The sequence below is a fragment of the Bos grunniens genome, chromosome 20 (assembly GCF_055505025.1).
Source record: "Bos grunniens cultivar Pamir isolate PY7600 chromosome 20, Bosgru_T2T1.0, whole genome shotgun sequence".
In the NCBI taxonomy this organism is placed as follows: Eukaryota; Metazoa; Chordata; class Mammalia; order Artiodactyla; family Bovidae; genus Bos; species Bos grunniens.
The window spans coordinates 8,839,931-8,861,608 of record NC_141184.1 but is presented as its reverse complement, the minus strand read 5'-3'; the positions used below and the strand labels follow the sequence as shown (position 1 = coordinate 8,861,608).

The 21,678-nt window shown below is 43.9% G+C and overlaps 1 protein-coding gene across 27 annotated transcripts in view; it reads left to right on the top strand.

Moving 5' to 3' along the window:
* The window catches only part of ATPSCKMT (ATP synthase c subunit lysine N-methyltransferase), an 88,328-nt gene that overhangs the window by 43,847 nt on the left and 22,803 nt on the right, over window positions 1–21,678 (top strand). For 3 of the 27 annotated variants that reach the window (XR_015148614.1, XR_015148615.1, XR_015148610.1), the window contains exons 5-6: window positions 10,318–10,442; window positions 15,268–15,366. The exons of 13 other annotated variants lie outside the window; for them this stretch is intronic. Coding sequence is in view for 4 of the 14 variants with exons in the window: in XM_086361218.1 (XP_086217344.1) it covers window positions 15,268–15,288 (21 nt within the window). In the remaining 10 variants the exon portion in view is untranslated. Of the gene's footprint in view, window positions 1–3,291; window positions 3,442–10,317; window positions 10,443–12,981; window positions 14,102–15,267; window positions 16,378–21,678 lie in introns of those variants that run through there. 11 more of the 27 variants (XR_015148607.1, XR_015148613.1, XR_015148606.1 and 8 more) reach the window with 6 other exon arrangements.

The following is a 21,678-nucleotide window of genomic DNA, read 5'->3' as shown; positions in this document are numbered from 1 at the left end:
GATGGTAGAGTGTCTGCCAACCTGTGTCCCTGAATACTGACGACACGGAGCAGGGTCCCAGCCAATCCATAATAGTCACGAGCAGGGTGAAAAATGATGTTTACGGTCGTTGAGATTTCGGAGAGTGTTTATTACTGCGGCATAACCTAGTCTACCTCAATTGATGTAATCAATAATATGGGTAGGAAAGATCTCCAAAATGCTCATAGAAAATTTGATTGTGTCATATGATTAATTCAATATATTGGAGCTTGTCCTTCATTAGATAAAGAAGTAGAGCTGATATTGGAGGATGCCCATCCATCACTGCATTGTCCTCTGTCTTCAAAGGTGATGCTGCTGAATGACTATAGGAAGAACATGTTTTAGGTTAATTTGTCAGTAGTGGTAATGGATTCTCTTATAACCATTCACTTTTCTCCACTCAGCTACCTCTAGGAAGGCAAGGGTTATATGTCATCAGAGTCAGTTGGGGCCTCAAATCCAGCATGTCAGTTCCATTCACTTTATGCCTCAATAAATGGGCACCACCAGTTGATAGCAACAAGGCGGAGTCACCAGGGAATCCTCAGGTCCTGTTTAGCTTAAACAGGAACCGGAAGCCAGGAGCACGGGGCAAGGTATGACCACCTACAGATTGCAGACATTTGCAAGGTCAAAGTGTAGTGACCCGAGGAATATCTGTTGTATACCTTTGTGAATAATGAGCTTGCAAGGAAGTTTTACCATGTGCATTACCAATAAGTTATCAATAAAACTCTTAGCATGTAGAGTGGTGTGTTGTTATAATAGGAGTTACGACTAGCTGAACACATTCTGTGGAGTAGACTGCATGGTTGTCTGTTGTATGGTAGGTTGTTTGCTCTCTAACAATGCTTCAGAAAGCAGAAAATTTCAAAGGTGTGTGTGTGTGCTGTGTAAGGTGTGTGTGTGTGTGTGAGACAGAGAGAGACAGACAGAGACAGAGAGAAGAATCTGAAAGAAGGAAACTTTGGGGAAAGATTGCATATGAGGTTGGAGAAGGAAATGGCAATCCACTCCAGTATTCTTGCCTGAGAAATCCCATGGACAAGGGGAGCCTGGCGGGCTACAGTCCATGGGGTCACAAAGAGTCGGACAGGACTGAGTGACTGAGCATGCATGCAGGCATATGAGGTTAGAAGGCAGAATTGTAGTCTTCAGTCAGAGCATTGTCCCTGTCTCCTGGAAGCTGTCTTTGGCCACGTTTTTCTCAATAGTCCTTCTGTGCAGTGTGGCCCTCCCGCCTCTGCCCACAGCTAATTGTCAAAGGGGGCTCTTGACCCAAAGAGCCTCTAGAGGCAGAAGTCATGAGAGATGAAGCTTGGAGTTGAGCTGACCGAGCAGTCTTGCCCCTCTGGAAGGCCTCTCGTGAGAGAGGGAAGAAGAAAGTGAGCTATAGAGGGGAAGGGCTGGAGACAAAGCCTGGAGGGTACAAGGGGCTGGCTTCCTCTAGTCTTGTCCTTGATGAACTCAAAGACAACCCAGCGTCCTTATGCATGAGTTTCCTGTGGCTGCTGTAACAAATGACCACAAACTGAAAGTGAAAGTTGCTCAGTCATGTCTGACTCTTTGTGACCCCAGGAGCTATACAGTCCCTGGAATTCTCCAGGCCAGAATACTGGAGTGGGAAGCCTTTCTCTTCTCCAGGGGATCTTCCCCAACCCAGGGATCGAACCCAGGTCTCCCAACATTGCAGGTGGATTCTTTACCAGCTGAGCCACCAGGGAAGCCCAAGAATACTGGAGTGGGTAGCCTATCCCTTCTCCAGCAGATCTTCCCAACCCAGGAATTGAACCAGGGTCTCCTGCATTGCAGGTGAATTCTTTACCAACTGAGCTATGAGGGAAGCCCACAAACTAAGTGGTTTAAAATAACAGAAATGTAGCCTTTCAGAGTTCTGGAGGCCAGAAGCCCAAGGCCAAGGTGTCAGCTGGGTTGGCTCTCTTCGAGGTCTCTGAGGGAGGGAATCAGTTCAGGCGCCTCTCCTGGCTCCAGGGGATGGGTGGCTGTCCCTGGCAGTCCCTGGCATGGGGCTGTGTCTGGCGTCTACTGTAACGCACATGCTCTCTGTGTCTCTTCACACTGCCTTCCGTCTGTGTCTTCTCCTCTATTTATTTATTTATTTTTAAAGATTTTTTTTTTTTTGATGTGGACCATTTTTAAAGTCTTTATTGAATTTATTACAATATGGCTTCTGTTTTACGTTTTGTTTTTTTTTGCCCCCGAGACATCTGTGACGTCAGTTCCCTGACCAGGGACCGAACCCACACTCCCTGAATTGGGGAAGGCAGATTCTTAAACACTGGACCACAGGGAAGTTCCTTCTCTCTTTATAAGGACACCAGTCATATCGGAGGAGGGCTACCCTAATGACCTCATCTTGACTTGATCCATGTCCGCCAAGACCCTATTTCCAAATAAGGTTCATTTACAGGTGCTAGGGTTCAGACTTGAATGCATCTTTTGGTTGGAGTGCGGGGGGAGGGGGGCACATAATTCAACCCATAATGCCTTGTATTCATCTTTTCCCTTAAGCTTCCTGGACGTGATCTCTGTCTCTTGCAGTGTCATCTGGGTTTGCGGGGGCGGTGACGGAGGGGCGACCTGAGGCAGACCTTGGGGGCCTGGAGGCAGAGCAGGTATAGGGGAAGAAGCGCTGACATGAGATATAGAACACCCCCCCCCCCCACCTGTATTGGGAAGGGATGTGTGATCAGGAGCTGAATTAACAGAATAACTCAAAGGAGAGCCGTGTGAGGCTGTCTATCTCTTGGCCCTGCAGAGGTGGACAGACAGGGTTAGAGCTACTGGGACTCTTGCTTTCAGAAGAGAGAGAAGCCCAGATCAAAACTGCTTAAGTAAAGGAAAGGGAGGTGGGGTTACTGACACGTGTAGCTGGGAAGACAGGGGACATTGTGTATAAACCAGAGTAAAACATAGCCAGTGCTCTGTTATGTGGAAATGTCAAAAAGAGCCAGGAAATATCTTATTATGTCTAGAAATGAGTAATAGCAATAATAATCATTTTAAAAGTGTATATTTGAATACGTTGTTGAATGGCCATTTTTTAAACTGAGTATGACACAACAGTGATTACTTCAATTATACATAATATTACAAAGGTCTAAAAAAAGAAGAAAGGTTTTTGCTGAAATAGAAACGGTTTCAGGAAGAGTTAAAATACCAGCTATCATTTGTCTGATGAATTACATTAGATATTTATCATAGGTCTGGAGCTGTAAAGAGTGACTTGAAGTTGGAATTTTTCAGGGCTCGTGATTTGAAACCCAGTTTCAGTGTTACTGGAATTCAAATTATCACCATTCCATGGAAGGCATCCATCAGTCGTCCAGTCTCTAGACAAGGATGAGAATGGTGACAAAATTTAAAGAATGTGGATTCTATTCCCAACTAGTCAAGGTACCTCTTTTTTTGTTCATTCTTTTTTCATTAGAGGTAAGATATTAGAGCAGTGAAATCAGTCTCTTAAATTTATCAACCAAACGACAGTAGGAACTTCAGCTCAGCAAGATAAAGAGCATGGATTTGAAATTTAAGTACTAATCCTATGTTGGGTTAGAACAGGGAGCATGTAGGTGTCCATGCAGTTTCTACCTCATCTTTGGGGTATAAGGAGAAAGTGTTAGACAGTGTGAACGGATGTAGAAAATTATTCTCACAAGAGTGAATGGACATTATTCTAAAATGGTCTAACAAGAAGGTCAAAGTCCTCATCTCCAATTCGTTTTAAATTTCAAGAAAAATGAAAAACAGAAAGAGAGGAAAAGGGAAGAAAGTATGTTGTCCAGTTTGTTGATTCCTCACTGGCCTTTCATGATGATTATGTCATCTGATTAATTAGTAGTTTATTTTTTGAAATATGTGCACATAATAGAATATTCAAGAGTCTTTCAAGAAAATGTCTTTGGGGTAATATAGCTCTACCTATGGAGAAGGCAACGGCACCCCACTCCAGTACTCTTGCCTGGAAAATCCCACGGGCGGAGGAGCCTGGTGGGCTGCAGTCCATGGGGTTGCAAAGAGTCGGACACGACTGAGTGACTTCACTTTCACTTTTCAGTTTCCTGCATTGGAGAAGGAAATGGCAACCCACTCCAGTGTTCTTGCCTAGAGCATCCCAGGGACAGGGGAGCCTGGTGGGCTGCCATCTATGGGGTCGCACAGAGTTGGATGCGACTTAGCAGCAGAAGCTCTACCTCCCACTCCTGATTCTTTAATTTTTCCTTAAAGGTACCCTTGGTCACTGGTTTCTTGTGTATACGTATACCTGGCAATCTTCTTTGTATTTACTACATGAATGGTAGCATACGAGATAAACTAATTTGAAATTCTTTTCATTGCGGATTGGCACACATGGACCCATGAAGCACTGTGCTTTTCACCCCCTAAAACTGGAAATGGCACTCTGTCGTGTAGATGCATCGATATTTTTAATTGTCCACTATTTATATATATATATATATTTTTTTTTAGGTCTCTTGTTATTAGAAATAATGTTTTGTGTATACATTTATGAGTATGCCTGTAGGATACATTCTCAAGATAAATATGTCAGACCAGGGTCAGTAGGAAAACAGAAACCAGTCCATGTAGTTCTGCTGTTAAAGATTTTAATAAAGGGAGTGAGGGCTTACACATCCTTGGCACACTCAGGTCAGCGAAGATTAAGTAAATGTTAGTGTCTCAGTCATATTCGACTCTTTGCGACCCCATGGACTCTAGCCCGCCAGGCTATGGAATTCTCCAGGCAAGAATACTGGAGTGGGTTGCCATTCCCTTACTCCAGGGGATCTTCCTAACCCAAGGATCGAACCTGGGTCTCCTGCACTGCAGGCATATTCTTTACTCTCTGAGCCACCAGGGAGCTAAGGTTAGAGAAGATGCAAAAAGCAATCTCAGGTTGAAGCCCTTGAGTGGGTGGTCCTTACAATGCTCACCGTGAAACTGTTGTAAGCTCCCAGAAACCCTCACCAGGGACCTCACACTGTAGTGCAAGGTGGTGGTTCTCAAGAGGTGCCAGGAGCAAGCCTCAGGCACCCTGTCCCCCAGCCTGGTTCCACCTGTGAATGCAAAACAGTGGTGGCCCCTCCCCTTCTCTTATCTGCAAGGGTTTCTCATTGGAGGAGTAAGTCAGAACCTGGGAGGGGCTTCTGGGGGATGTAGCCCCTCCCTTTTCTTTTATGATTCAGAGACTTTAGAAGGTGGTGATGAAGAGTTGACAGCAGACCATCTGGTGTAGGTGTAAGCGGTGTAAGCGGTGTAAGCGATGTGTAAGGAAGTGCTGGGTTGATGGGTACGTGAACTTTAACACTTTAATCATGACTGCCTAACTGCTGCTCAGAGAGGCTGTACGCATTTACACCTCCAGCCCAGAGCATAGAAGAGTATTTATAAGAATGCCTCTTTCCTTACACTCTTGCCAACACAACGGATTCTAAAAAAGATGTTAACTTTGCTAAGTTGATAATAAAAAATAATATTCTATTGTAGTTTCTAATTTGTATTTTTAAATGATGAGATTATTTTTCATGGTTTTAAAAACCACTTTTTCTTCCCTGGATTGGGAAGATCCCCTGGGAAAGGAAATGGCAACCCACTCCACTATTCTTGCCTGGAGAATTCCATGGACAGAGGAGCCTGGTGGGCTACAGTCCATGGGGTCACAAAGAGTCGGACAGGACTGAGTGACTAGCACACTTTTTCCCCTGTGACAAGTCTATTCATATCCTTTGCCCGTTTTTATATTATGCTGTTGCACTTTTTCTTACTGATTTATAGCAGCCTTTTGTCATGGTGCTACAAACATATACCAGTCCTGATTTCTTTTTTGCTGTGCATAAAATTTTAATGTTCTTTATCCAGATTTAAAAGAATCTCCTATTTATAGCTTTTGGATTTTGTGTCATCCATAAAAGTCCTCCCCTATTCTGAGAACATAAGGGACTTTGCCTGAATTTTCTTCAGCAATATTTATGAATTTTTTAAAAAATGTAAATGTTTGACCCACTTGTGATTTATTTTGGTACAACAAGTGTCACAGGGATCTAACTTAATATTTTCCACATGGACTAAAGGAAAGCAGAGAGTTCTAGATTAAGCTGTATTTTTTGTAGAAGTTGTGAATTGCAGACATCCCACCGGCAGGTTTGAGCAGCCCCAGGTCGGGTAGTGCAGGCAGAGGACAGGGAGAGACTTTTTTGGGGTTGGGGCAGAGCTGGAGGCAGAAGTGAGCTCCTCACAGTCACAGCTGGGAGTGAGACTGGCCGAGGATGGGGCTGGTGATGCGAGAGGAAGCAGATGGGTCCACCGGAAGGATGCTCCTCAGCATCAGCCCAAGGTGAAGGAACGGGGCTGTGAACAGACAGCTGCAGTCACTGTGTTTTTGGAAGTCTGGCCAGGTTGGGCACTGAGGGGAGGGCAGATGACACAGCAGGGGAGCCTGAGTGGACGTGCCCTCCCAGCGCCAGGCTGAGCCACCGACTCGGGGCTTCTTCCTCAGGGCTGAGACAGAGGAGCTGCTTGCAGACAAGGGGCACGTTTCAAACCAGGACACTCAGGTGCATCCCTGGAGTCAAGAGTGCAGCATCCTGGGGTGGGGCGGGGGAGGCTGCAGGCCTGGGGTTCTGTTTCTTCTCCAGACTCAGCCCCTGAGCACTTCGCATCAGACCGAGCGTCCTTGTGGGATCCGTGGCTCAATAACGAGACTAAATATATTTGATGTGGTGTTTTCGCTGTGCCAGGGTGTAGGTGGGCTTTCCATTCACCATCTCCTTGCATCCTCACCTGTTATCACCTGCTTGTATCCTCACTTGCTAGGCTTCCCAGGTGGCACCGTGGTTAAGAATCCGTCTGCCAATGCAGGAGATGCAAGAGACAGGGGTTCCATCCCTGGGATGGGAAGATCCCCTGGAGGAGGAAATGGCAACCCAGTCCATTATTCCTGCCTGGAGAATCCCACGGACAGAGGGGCCTGGAGGGCTACAGCCCTTGGGGTTGCAGAGTCGGACACGACTGAGCAACTGACAGCACATACGACAATTCTGCTACTACCGGGAAAGCTGAGTGGGATTGGGACAGATTGGGAAACTGAGGCTTAACTCCCTCAACGTCACAGAGATTGAACTTGAGAAGAGTGTCTCTGAGGCCAGAACTGAGCTCTTAACTGCTCTGAAGTTGTGTCTGTGACTCAAGGTCAGCTAATGTTTCTCTCTGCTCTTGGTTATGATTCATGTACATGTATAAAGTGTTCCATTATAATTTAAAATGTACCTAGATATTGGGCTGTATGAGAACGGAATTGCTGACATACATTCCAGTCTGAGCAAGTCAGTGCCTCCATAGGTTTTTAGGAACTTCTTTGGGGCAGTCATCCCTTTCTTCCCGAATTGCCTGTCCCAGCTTCTCACAGATGCCAGTCTTTCCTTCAGAGGAGACAGGGCTTTCGTAAGAGATAAGTTTTATTCTGAAAGCTGGATGGCTGTGTGTCCTTCTGTGCCCTTCACGTCCTCTGCAGGGCACACGAAGCAGCGGTTTGATTATTTTTTCTAGAATATAGGAGGAGAAAAGGTGACTTTTAAAGCAGTGTTTAGCTTTCACATCCACTCGCTATTTTTGTGCAATTATTTGATAAGAAAACCAAAGTTATAGGATTGACCGTGTTTCTGTGAAAGGGAGTCTCTCAGCAGTCTCTCAGCCCTTTCTCGGCAAACTCTGACCCTCCCTTTCACTAGCAGCGGGCTTCCCGAGGTCTGGAAACCAGGGCTGGCTGCTGGGACACCACCCCCCGGGGGTGGTACAGGGTCCCCCGCTTAGAAGGGCTCTGTGGGGGGGGTGTGGTACAGGGTCCCCCGCTCAGAAGGACTCTGTGCTTGGTTTAACACTGTCGCTGTCTTAAAAGTTTTGCATAAGGAACCTTGTGTTTCCTTTTACTCATGTTTATTCATCTTTGGTTGCATCGAGTCTTCGTTGTGGTGCACAAGGTCTTTCATTGCAGTGTGCAGGCTTCTCTCTGGTCGTGGCGCCCTGGCAGTTGTTGTGACCACTCAGGCTTAGATGCCCTGGTGGCACGTGGGATCTTAGTTCCCGGACCAGGGAACAAGCCCGTATCCTCTGCAATGGAAGGCAGATTCTTAACTGCTGGACCACCAGGGAGTCCCACCTTGCATTTTCTTTCCGCACTGGGTCCTGCAAATTACACACATGTTCCTGCCTGACATGACGTGGTGAGGGGGCTTGCAGAAACCTGGGACAGAATACTTTATTGACCTCCAGTGATGGCCTCATTCTCCCAGGTGCAGGGAGCCAGTCTGCTAAGGTATTATGTGGGCTGCGGCCCGCATCTCTCTACAGGCACCTCTGAAACCTTTCTGCCCTCTGCCCTGCTGTAACCATCCACAACCTGTAATTAAAGTAGCAGGGCTGTTACTGAGAGAGATGGGAGAAACAAGCTCGCAACTAGGACCTTTGCCCCAAACTCGCAGTTGTTTATCCTCCGAGATTCTGTGAGCCTGTCTCCTTGGGGCTCTTTGTATCTTGTGATATATGGTACCTGTCCATTAACACAGGGAGAATTTCCAGGAGGATCCTGTTTCTCCTGACAGCCTGGCACCGACGACAGCGCTTAGGTGAGTGGGGTTTCGATCTGGTTCATGTTAAATCATTTTTAGAGGCTCAGGAGATAAAACATAAAACAAACTCGTGCTTGTTGAAGCAGAGATGCCTCCACCGCTGCATCCCACCTGCCCTCCCACCTCCAGGATCCTAGAGAGAAAAGCTCATAAGCTCCTGGCTTAGATCCATGTATGGTCCTTCCAGTGTCAAAACCTAAGCTTACTTAGATACCTAAGCATTCCTCAGAGCACAAAAATACAGGAAGAGTGAAAAGTTCTCTATGGTGAAAGGTACCGCAGAATATTGAAACAGTTCAAGGGCACTGTTCAGCGGAACAAAGGAACTGAAGAGAAGAGGCCAGAGGTGTCCCAGGACGGGTTTTTCCAATCTCTGGGATTTAAGGCGTGATGATCTGAGGTGGAGCTGATGTAATAACAGAAATAAAGTAAAAGTGAAGTTGTTCAGTCATGTCCGACTCTTTGCGACCCCATGGACTGTAGCCAACCAGGTTCCTCCATCCATGGAATTTTCCAGGCAAGAGTACTGGAGTGGGTTACCATTTCCTTCTCCAGGGGATCTTCCGGACCCAGGAATCAAACCCAGGTCTCCTGCATTGTGGGCAGACGCTTTACCTTCTGAGCCACTAGGGAAGCCTAAGTGTACAATCAAATGTGATGTGCTTAAACCATCCAGAAAACCTCCCCTCCCCAGGTCCAGGGAAAAACTTGTCTTCCACAGAACTGGTTCCTGGTTCCAAAGTCAGGGGGCTGCTGAGCTAGGATATTTCAGCTTTGACATCTGTATAGATTCTTCAGGTCTTGAGTATCTACTTTTTCAGTCTTGTCATGATATTTCTTCATTTACTTCTTCTAACAACCGCAGAAAGTAAGGTAGCAGGGTACGTTGATCATGTGAATGGACCAATGAATGAGCCTGCCTCACCCGTAACCTTTTAGGCTCCTCCCACTCTGAAGCTGGGCTTGACCACGTGACTTGCTTTGACCATTGGGAAGTAGAAAATGGGGAGACTGTTGTTCTCTGCTCTATCAGTCAGGGTTCTCTGAAGAAATAGAACCAACAGGATGTACATTGGTATGCTGCTGCTGCTGCTGCTAAGTCGCTTCAGTCGTGTCCGACTCTGTGCGACCCCATAGACGGCAGCCCACCAGGCTCCCCCGTCCCTGGGGTTCTCCAGGCAAGAACACTGGAGTGGGTTGCCATTTCCTTCTCCAATGCATGAAAGTGAAAAGTGAAAGTGAAGTCGCTCAGTCGTGTCCGACTCCCAGCGACCCCATGGACTGCAGCCCACCAGGCTCCTCTGCCCATGAGATTTTCCAGGCAAGAGTACTGGAGTGGGTTGCCATTGCCTTCTCCAAGCGGAGATTTATCAGAGAAATTGACTTGCGTGGTTACAGCAGCTGAGAAACCCCATTGTCTGTCTCTGCAAACTCGAAAACCAGGGAAGCAGATGGTGTATTTCAGGCTGAGTCCCAAGGCCTGAGACCGGAGCGGTGGTCATGATGGTGGGACAAGGTCAGTCCCAGTCTAAGTCAGAGAGCCGGAGCACCGGGAGAGCCTTTGTCCAAGGTTCGGAGAAGTCGGGTGTCTCAGCTCAAGCAGAGAGAGACAGAATCCACCTTTCCTTTACCTTTTTGTTTTGTTCAGGATCTCAGATGAAGCCCACCTGCCATGGTGAGGACCATCTTCTTTACTCCGTATACTGGTTCCAAAGTGACTCTGTTCTGGAGACACCCTCACAGACGCGTTAGAAGCAATATTTTCCTGGCTCTGTGAGTATCCCTTAGCCAGGTGAGGTGAATACACAAAACCAACCATCACAGGCTATGCTGAAAAAGGCCGCCCTCTCCTCCCAGCCCCGACACTTCCGTCAGCAAACAGTTTCCACCCCTTTTTACTGTTTTCTCATGTATTTCCCTCCATAACTCTAAATAGGATGCTTTTACTGCTGTTTCTTCACTTTCAGCATAGATTACAGTTTTATTACTGTTGAATTTATATTATGAAAATGCAGGACTTAGCTGTGTTACATGATCATACAATCATCACATGAACATGTTTCCCTTTCTCATATCTCGCCTTAAAATGCTGAACACTGTGTGTGTGTGTGTGTGTGTGTGTGTGATTCTCTTTTTCTCCACATTCAGGGTTGGATGGGTTTGGAGATCTAGTGTTGTCATAATTTTAGCTGTGTAAATCTTGTTTACAAGTGAGACACATTATATCAGTGATTATATTTCATTTCCTGTGCATTTTTTCACTCCTTCTCCTGGAAATTGTTTTCTTCTCTCTTTTCTGTGTTTCTTCATTTCTCTCTCTCTCTCTCTCTCTCTGATCTTATCTTTTCACACTCTCAACCAGGTTTTTCCCCCAACTTTTATTACAATTTTCCATGAGGTCAAACCTCTCAGATAACTTCTCAGATATTTGTTTGGGTAAGCCACTGAGGTGTTATGGTTTTTCTCCCTCCCCTCCACTGGTTCATTGAGTTGCAGTTGACATGTCACATTGTGTAAGTTTAAGGTGCACAACATGATGATTTGATACACCTACATGTGCAAAATGATGCCTGCAAGAGGTTCATTAATACCTCAATCACCTCACATAATTGCTATTTAAGAATGTTATTTATTCTTAATTGGAGGATAATTGCTTTATAATACTGTGTTGGCTTCTGCCATGCATCAACATGATTCAGCCACAGGTATGTGTATGTCCCCTCCCTCTTGAACCTCCCTCTCACCTCCCACCCCAAAAATGGCGAGAATGTTTAAGATCTACGTTCTTAGCAAATTTCATGTATATACTGTCAAGTGTAGTTGACTGTAGTCATCACGCTGTGCATTAGGGGCCCAGGACTTACTCATAACTGGAAGTTTGTACCCTTTGACCAACTTCTCACTTCCCCCACCCTAGCGAGCCCCTAGCAGCCTCCATCCTTCTCTCGACTTCTGTGAGTTCTGCTTTTTTAGATTCCACATGTAAGTGAGATCAGACGATATTTGTCTTTCTTGGTCTGACTTACTTCATTTAGCATAATGCCGTGAAGTTCCATCCATCCGTCCATCCATCCATTTTGTTGCAGAAGGCAGGATGTTTTCTTTTTTAATAGGTGATTAACAGTCCATGGTGTGTGTGTCTCTCGCATCTTTATCTTTTCATCCATAGACTCTTAGGTTGTTTCCATATCTTGGCCGTTGTGAACAATGCTTCAGTGAAAACGGGGGTGCAGACACCTTATCAAAATACTGATTTGGGGGATTCCCTTGTGGTTCAGTGGTTAGGACTTGGCACTTTCACTGCTGGGGCCGAGGTTCATTCCCCAGTCAGGGAACTGGGATCCTGAAAACTGTGAGCTTTGAAAATACAGTTTGAAAACTGTATTTTCCAAAAAAAGGATATCAATTCCATTTTCTGTGTATTTATACCCAGAATTAGAATAGCTGGATCGTATGATAATTTGAGTTTTAATTTTTGAAGAATCTGCATACTGGGTTACATAATGTACCAACTTAGGTTCCCAGCAACAGCGCACAGGGCCTCCATTTCTACACCCGCGCCAGCGCCCTTCTAGGAGTCTTACAGTTTCAGCTCTAGATTTAAATCTTTAAAATCCATTATGAGTTAATTGTTATAAGTGGAAAAAGATAGAGATTGAGTTTCTTTCTTCTGCTTGGGATTATCCAGTTTTCCCAACACCATTTGTTGAAGGAACTATCCTTTCCTCATCAGTGTTCTTGGTTTCCATGTTGAATATTAGTTGACTGTTTATCTATGGGTTTATTTCTGGGCTCTTGATTCTGTTCCACGGTCTATGTGTATATTTTTATGCCAGCAGTGTCCGGTTTTGATTACTATGGCTTTGTAATGAAGTTTGAAAAACCAAGAGGTGTGAAACTTCCAGTTTTTCAAGATTTCTCTGACTATTCAGGGTCTTCCGTTGTTCCATACAATTTTTTTTTTCTGTTTCTATAAAAATTATCATTGGAATTTTGATTGCATTGAATCTATAGATTGTTTTGGGTAGTGTGGCTATTTTAACAATGTTCTTCCAATCCATGAGCACAGGATATATTTCTGTTCATTTCTGTCTCCTTTAATTTCTTCCATTAAGTCTTGTACTTTTCAGTGTACACCTTCTTGGTGTTAGTTTATTCCTAATTGTTTAATTGTTTTTGATGCTATCATAAATACTATTGTTTTGTTTATTCTTTTTCTGATATTTTGTTGTTAGTGTATAGAAGTGCAACTGATTACTGATTTGTTCATTTTGTATCCTGCAACTGTACTTGAATTTATTAATCCTAACAGATGGTGACTGCAGCCATGAAATTAAAAGACACTTACTCCTTGGAAGGAAAGTTATGACCAACCTAGATAGCATATTGAAAAGCAGAGACATTACTTTGCCAACAAAGGTCCGTCTAGTCAAGACTATGGTTTTTCCAGCGGTCATGTATGGATGTGAGAGTTGGACTGTGAAGAAAGCTGAGCATCAAAGAATTGATGCTTTTGAACTGTGGTGTTGGAGAAGACTCTTGAGAGTCCTTGGACTGCAAGGAGATCCAGCCAATCCATTCTGAAGGAGATCAGCCTTGGGTGTTCTTTGGAAGAAATGATGCTAAAGCTGAAACTCCAGTACTTTGGCCCCCTCATGCGAAGAGTTGACTCATTGGAAAAGATCCTGATACTGGGAGGGATTGGGGGCAGAAGGAGAAGGGGACAACAGAGGATGAGATGGCTGGATGGCATCACTGACTCGATGGGCGTGAGTCTGAGTGAACTCCAGGAGCTGGTGATGGACAGGGAGGCCTGGCATGCTGCGATTCATGGGGTCGCAAAGACTGAGCGACTGAACTGAACTGAACAGCTTTTTGGTGGTCTTTAGGATTATCTCTATATAAGATCATGCAGTCTGAAAATGGAGACAATTTTACTTTTTCCTTTCTGATTGGAATGCGTTTTATTTATTTTTCTTACCTAATTGTCAGTTGAGATTTTGTGGTTATTTTCCATGTGGGATTATTACAGCAATACCTGAGTGATAAAGAGGCTTTCCTTATATGTCTAGAGGTCTCTGGCTGGTGGCTCACTTTTAACAATGGAGCACTCAAGAGAACATACTCTGTATGATTTTAATACCTTTAGACCATGAAATTTTTGCACCCTGTTTTATGTCTGTGAATATGTTCCAGTGTCTTCTAGTTTATAGTCTATGGGAACCTGAATAGAATTTGTATCCTACTGTTGTGTGAAAGTTGTATAAATCTTAATTATGTTGAATTGGGTCATAGTGATTTTCAGGTCTACTGTATTCTTTTACTTTTCTGTATATTCATTCTGTTAATTTTTGAGGGTTGGATATTGAAACTCCAGCTAAAAATCTTAATTTATCTACTTAAAAATAATTGTAATATATAGTGGAACTGTATGTAACTTTGTTTTTTATTTTCCAAGTCTCCTGTAAATGTGTTGTCATGCTTTCATAACTTAAAAAAATAGGTAAAGCAATTTTCTTCCCCACCCCCCAAAAAGAATGACGCACGGAAAAGGGACCTGAGACCCTGGGTGCTTGGATGGGGCTTGGAGACTTTATGGTGACTGTGTGGGGGACATAGCCAGTTCATGGGGAGCCTCCAAATGTCAGTGTCTGCAGATCTTGCTATGGTGCCCCCACTTTTCCTGGGATGTCCTTGTCCCACTGGAATTTTACATCTTACTTCCTGCAATCTCATGAATGTCTCTCTAGTATATCCTCATATGGCAGGAAGAGTGAGAAAGCTCTTGTGTCTCTTCTTCAGTTCAGTTCAGTAGCTCAGTCGTGTCCGACTCTTTGTGACCCCATGAACTGCAGCATGCCAGGCCTCCCTGTCCATCACTAACTCCTGGAGTTCACTCAAACTCATGTCCATCAAGTCAGTGATGCCATCCAGCCATCTCATCCTCTGTCGTCCCCTTCTCCTCCTGCCCCCAATCCCTCCCAGTATCAGAGTGTTTTCCAATGAGTCAACTCTTCGCATGAGGTGGCCAAAGTACCGGAGTTTCAGCTTTAGCATCATTCCTTCCAAAGAACACCCAGGGCTGATCTCCTTTAGGACGGACTGGTTGGATCTCCTTGCAGTCCAAGGACTCTCAAGAGTCTTCTCCAACACCACAGTTCAAAAGCATCAATTCTTTGACGCTCAGCTTTCTTCACAGTCCAACTCTCACATCATACATGACCACTGGAAAAACCATAGCCTTGACTAGACAGACCTTTGTTGGCAAAGTAATGTCTCTGCTTTTCAATATGCTATCTAGGTTGGTCATAACTTATAAGGGCACTAATCCCATTCAGGAGGGCTACACACTCAAGAGGAAATCATCTACCAAAGACCACCCCCCCCCCGCCCCCACCCAACACCATCCCTTGGGCGTTAAGATTTTGACATATGAATTTTTAGGGAGCCATCAACATTCAGCCCATAATGCATCATGAGATAAAGAGTCAGATGTGGACAGTGCTGATCCCTGAGAGTGCTGATGCTAGCTCACCTCTCATACTTGTCAGGAAGCGCTTTCCTAGTCTCCTTGCCTCTTCTTTCTTTCCTGACCCAGAGGATTCAGAGCTGGATTTAAAGAGAAAAAGGGCAGCTCCCCTCCTGACTGCAGCAACCTGACGTGGAGAAGGAAAAGAAACCTGAACTTGGAATCAAGGTTTGAATTTTGATGCTTATGTGGGACTGAATATTTAAAATGTGGAACTGAACTTTTATTTTGTGATTAAGGTCTTTTTAAAGTTTTTAATTTAACAGTGGCCAGAAAGTTCAGGAGACTGAGTTTTTACCCAGGAGTAGAAGAACTTGTCCATTAGCGGTTTGAAAAGGAAAATGAGAGTAGATTAATAAGTTTCAGTTGCTTTGTGATTATATCCCAGAATCTGAATCAGTCAGTTTCGTTCAGTTACTCAGTCGTGTCTGACTCTTTGTAATCCCATAGACTGCAGCATGCCAGGCTTCCCTGTTCATCACCAACTCCTAGAGCTTGCTCAAACTCATGTCTGTTGAGTCTGTGATACCATCCAATCATCTCATCCTCTGTCGTCCCCTTCTCCTCCTGCCCTCAATCTTTCCCAGCATCAGGGTCTTTTCGAATGAGTCAGTTCTTTGCATCAGGTGGCCAAAGGATTGGAGTTTCAGCTTTAGCATTAGTCTTTCCAATGAATATTCAGGGTTGATTTCCTTTAGGATGGACTGGTTGGGTCCCCTTGCAGTCCAAGGGACTCTCAAGAGTCTTCTCCAAAATTCAAAAGCATCAATTCTGTGGCGCTCAGTTTTCTTTATAGTCCAACTCTCACATCCATACCTGACTATGGAAAAACCATAGCTTTGTCTAGATGGACCTTTGTTGGCAAAGTGATGTCTCTACTTTTTAATATGCTGTCTAGGTTGGTCATAATTTCTCTTCCAAGGAGCAAGTGCTTTTAATTTCATGGCTGTAGTCACCATCGGCAGTGATTTTGGAGTCCCCCAAATAAAGTCTCTCAGGGCACTCAGGTCCGGTGCACTGGGATGACCCTGAGGGATGGGATGGGGAGGGAGGTGGGAGGTGGGTTCAGGATGGGAGACACATGTACACCCATGGATGATTCATGTCAATGTATGGCAAAAACCACTACAATATTGTAAAGTAATTAGCCTCCAATTAAATAAATTAAAAACAAAAGTCTCTCACTGTTTCCATTGTTTCCCCATCTATTTGCCATGAAGTGATGGGACCAGATGCCGTGATCTTCGTTTTTTGAATGTTGAATTTTAAGCCAACTTTTTCACTTTCCTCTTTCACTTTCCTCAAGAGGCTCTTTAGTTCTTCTTTGCTTTCTGCCATAAGGGTAGTATCATCTGTGTATCTGAGGTTATTGATATTTCTCCTGGCAATCTTGATTCCAGTTTGTGCTTCATCCAGCCCAGCATTTTGCATGATGTATTCTGCATATAAGTTAAATAGGGAGGGTGACAATATACAGCCTTGACATACTCCTTTCCTGATTTGGAACCAGTCTGATGTTCCATGTCCAGTTCTAACTGTTGTTTCTTGACCTGCATACAGATTTCTCAGGAGGCAGGTAAGGTGGTCTGGTATTCCCATCTCTTTAAGAATTTTCCACAGTTTGTTGTGATTCACACAGTCAAAGGCTTTGGTGTAGTCAATAAAGCAGAAGTAGATGTTTTTTGGGAACTCTTTTGCTTTTTTGATGATCCAACGGATGTTGGCAATTTGATCTCTGTTTCCTCTGCCTTTTCTAAATCCAGCTTGAACATCTGGAAGTTCACGGTTCACATGCTGTTGAAGCCTGGATTGAAGAATTTTGAGCATTTCTTTGCTAGTGTGTGAGATGAGTGTAATTGTGCAGTAGTTTGAACATCATTTGGCATTACCTTTCTTTAGGTTTGGAATGAAAACTGACCTTTTCCAGTCCTGTGGCGACTGTTGAGGTTTCCAAATTTGCTGGCATATTGAGTTCAGTACTTTAACGTTATCATCGTTTAGGATTTGAAATAGCTCAACTGGAATTCCATCACCTCCATTAGCTTTGTTCGTAGTGATGCTTCCTAAGGCCCACTTGACTTCGAATTCCAGGATGTCTGGTTCTAGGTGAGTGATCACACCATCGTGGTTATCTGGGTCATGAAGATCTTTTTTGTATAATTCTTCTGTGTATTCTTGCCACCTCTTCTTAATATCTTCTACTTCTGTTAGGTCCATATCATTTCTGTCCTTTATTGTGCCCTTCTTTGCATAAAATGTTCCCTTGGTATCTCTAATTTTTTTGAACCGATCTCCAGTCTTTCCCATTCTATTGTTTTCTTCTATTTCTTTGCATTGATCACTGAGGAAGGCTTTCTTATCTCTCCTTGTTATTCTTTGGAACTCTGCATAAATGGGTGTATTTGAATCTGAATAGTTCATCCTAATAGCTACACTTATCTGAGAATCTTTTTATTTTGCCCTTCCTCTTGAGAGGATAAAATTCTAGGTTATTATTTTTTCATCACTTCAGTAATATTATTCCTCTGTCTTCCAACATCTCATCCTGTTGAAGAGGAGTCTATGTCACTGTAATTGTTATTTGTGTTTCTGCACATCTCATAAAGGAGACACTGACAGCTTCTGTTCCAGACTATCTTTTTAAGGGTATTTATAGAAAAAAACTGCTTTGGGAGATAGATATGGTGTCTTCTTCTGGAGCCACAGGTAGGTTTGTTTCAGGATCTTTAACTCTCCTGCGTGCATTGAGTTTTTTTTTTCCTTGTTGGTTGTAGGTGTTTTTTATTGATGTTGTGAGCTCAGCTTTGCCTTTTTTTTTTCATGGAGCATAGTGAGTACCATTTAGACAAGAAGTTTACCAAATTGAGTAAATAATCACTTTAATGAACTTTTCTTGAGTGTTTAATTTTAAGATAATGTAATTAATCCTGGAGTTGCAGTTGTCATAGCAATTAACTATTGATAATTCCCTCTAACAGCACTGATTTTAATTTTAACAAACACTGTGTTTACTTCTCAACATTTATTTGAATACTTAGTCTTTTCTCCTTAAGCTTAACTCATCCAGCCTTCCTTACCATACACTGTCTTGGGAGTTGCTGATCGGTGGTATTGCTGTTCCTAAGATTTTGCAGTGATTCCAGTCGCATTTAATGCTCCGCACACTTTCCTTTCCCCTTGCTCATGCTAGGTATGTTACATTTCCCATTTTATGACTTTTCACTTCTTCAAACTGCCCTTTATTGCTTAAAGTTCCACATTGTAATTTGAAAAGTAGAACAGTAAAATATCTATTTCTGAACGACCTGCTAACTACAGGGCTGTAATTGTATTCAAAATCGATAGTTCAGCTGAAACTTTATTTTATTCAACTCGAGAGGTATTTTTGTAGCTGATTATTCTTGCTTATGGCTTTACCTAGAGCTTTTATTTCATGGTTACATTTTGTACCATGTTAAATATTTTTTCATCTATTTTTCACAAAGCTAGATAAAAATGTTAACAAAGACATAAAAGCCATATGTTAAACCTGGAATAGTATTGGAATCAGAAATGATAGACTGCATCATCTTACTTTTATTGTTTTCTGAGATTTATTGCTGTGGAGAAGATTCAACCCAAGACTGTGATGGCTAATACAGTTAGACCAAATTTTCAGATATCTAAAATTATGGCACTAAAACTTCTTTCATATGCTGACTGGAAATGAAAAGGAAAATACGTTCAGATAAATGTCCTGAGGTAGGAAAAGAAATAGCAACCATACAGATGAGACAAGTCTTGCTTGTTATCTCTGTTAGATTGGCTGTTCTCCTACTGAGAGCTGCTCCATCATTCGAGTCCTTCTTCCTTCAGTGATAGCCCACAATACACTGTCGCCCCAGGGAAGCCAGGAAGCTCTGTGCAAGACGGCAGAGAGTCACTGCCGTTCTGTTCCTTCCCCATGGTCAGCCTGGGTCCCTGGAGTCCCTGGGGTTCCCTGGGCTGGCTTTGTGACCAAGGGAGCAGGGCACTTCCTATTTATGGGACGTGGGTCCACAGATTTCATTACATTCTTCAAGGGGTCCATGATCTTCCAGATGCCAAGAGTGGAGTGTAAAAGCATCTCTCTTTTACGGAAGACTCTCTTAGAAATTATTTTGATTATTACAAAAGGGCTAATGGGTATTTAAAAGCAGAAATATCACTTTGCAGACAAAAGTCTGTATAGTCAAAGCAACAGTTTTTCCCCAGTGGTCATGTATGGATGTGAGAGTTGGGCCATAAAGAAGGCTGAGCATCAAAGAATTGATGCTTTTGAATTGTGGTGCTGGAGAAGACTCTTGAGAGTCCCTTGGACAGCAAGGAGATCAAAGCAGTCAATCCTAAAAGGAAATCAACCCTGAATACTCATTGGAAGGACTGATGCTGAACTCCAGTCCTTTGGCCATCTGATTCTAAGAGCTGACTCATTGGAAAAGACCCTGATTCTGGGAAAGATTGAAGGAAAAAGGAAAAAGGAGTGGCAGAGGATGAGATGGTTGGATAGCATCACCAACTCAAGGGACATGAATTTGAGCAAATGGCTCAGATGGTTAAGCGTCTGTCTACAATGCGGGAGACCTGGGTTTGATCCCTGGATCGGGAAGATCCCCTGGATAAGGAAATGACAATCCACTCCTGTACTATTGCCTGGAAAATCCCATGGACAGAGGAGCCTGGTAGGCTACAGTCCATGGGGTCACAAAGAGTCAGACACGACTGAGCAACTTCACTTCTTCTGGAAGATAGTGGAGAATAGAGGAGCCTGGTATGCTGCAGTCCATGGGGTTGCAAAGAGTTGGACAAAACTTAGAGACTGGTCAACAAGCAATGACGTTGATATTAAGCATATTATTAATAATAATGTATGTGATTATGTGCCAGGACTGTCCTAAGTACTTGGTTACAAAATAAAAAAAACTTATGGATAACTGCAAATGTACAACAGGGAAAGCAAAAATATGATTCTCCATGTGCTTATCACCCAGCTTCAATCACCATCAACATTTTGCTAATTGTTGTTAGACTTTGAAATGCATGGCCTGATATAGTTTCCATTAGTACTCTAGGGGTAGGTACTCTTGATAAACCTTTTGTAGATGAGGATCCAGAGGCTTGGAAAAGCTCAGTTGCTGACTGATGGTTGCACACCTGGTGAGTAGAGTGTGGACTTGAACTAAGGGCTGGCCAGCTCTGGATCCACCCTCATCTTAGGCCAGTAGGGGTCTCCCTTCTCAAGTGACTGCCTCCTACCTTCACATGCCCGTGTGTGTGTGTGTGTGTGTGTGTGTGTATGTAGTTGCGCAGTTGTGTCCCACTCTTAGGGACACTTTGGACTGTAGCCCACCAGGCTCCTCTGTCAATGGGATTTTCTAGGCAAGAATACTGGAGTGGGTTGCCATTTCCTTTTCCCAGGAGTCTTCCCCACCCAAGGACTGAATCTGTGTTTCCTGCTTTGCAGGAGGATTCTCTACCTGCTGAGCCATAGGAGAAGCCCCTGTGCCTGGCTTCCCTGCAAATACTTGCATTTTTGGAGTAGCTCCATTTACTGAGCACCTCCTCAGCCTTTTTTTTTTTTTTCAAGTTTAGTAAAAGTCACTCAGTTGTGCCTGACTCTGCGACCCTATGGACCCCATGAACTATACAGTCCATGGAATTCTCTAGGCCAGAATACTGGAGTGGGTAGCTGTTCCCCTCTCTAGGGAATCTTCCCAACCCAGGGGTTGAACCCAGGTCTCCCATTTTACAGGTGGATTCTTTACCAGCTGAGCCCCCTGATAGCTGGGGGTTCCCTGATAGCTCAGTTGATAAAGAATCTGCCTGCAATGCAGGAGATCCTGGTTCAATTCCTGGGTCTGGAAGATCTGCTGGAGAAGGGATAGGCTACCCACTCCAGTATTTTTGGACTTCCCTTAAAGCTCAGCTGGTAAAGAATCCACCCGCAATGCCGGAGACCTGGGTTCGATCTCTGGGTTGGAAAGATGCCCTGGAGAAGGGAAAGGCTACCACTCCAGTATTCTGGCCTGGAGAATTCCATGGATTGTATTCATGGGGTCGCAAAGAGTCGGACACGACTGAACAAGTTTCACTTCACTTCCTCAGCTTTATGTGTGGTTTTATTCTGTTGTTTTTTGCCTGCATTAAAAAAAATGTATTCTTCCTGATTTTAATAAAGTGTCTCTGAGAGATGTATTTTATCCTCAGTTTACAGATGAGGAAACCTCAGGACAGATGTTAGACAACTCAGCCTGTGTTGTACCTAATCAGTGATGGAATTGATGCTGGAATCCAGACAGTCTGACTTCTCTCCAACACACACTGGGCTCCAGGCTCAGTTAAATGTGGCATGAAATTAAAAGAAAAATGAGTGTATTTTCTAGAATTGAAAAGTGTTAGTCACTCAGTCGTATCCAACTCTTTGGGACCCCCTGGACTGTAGACCACCAGGCTCCTCTGTCC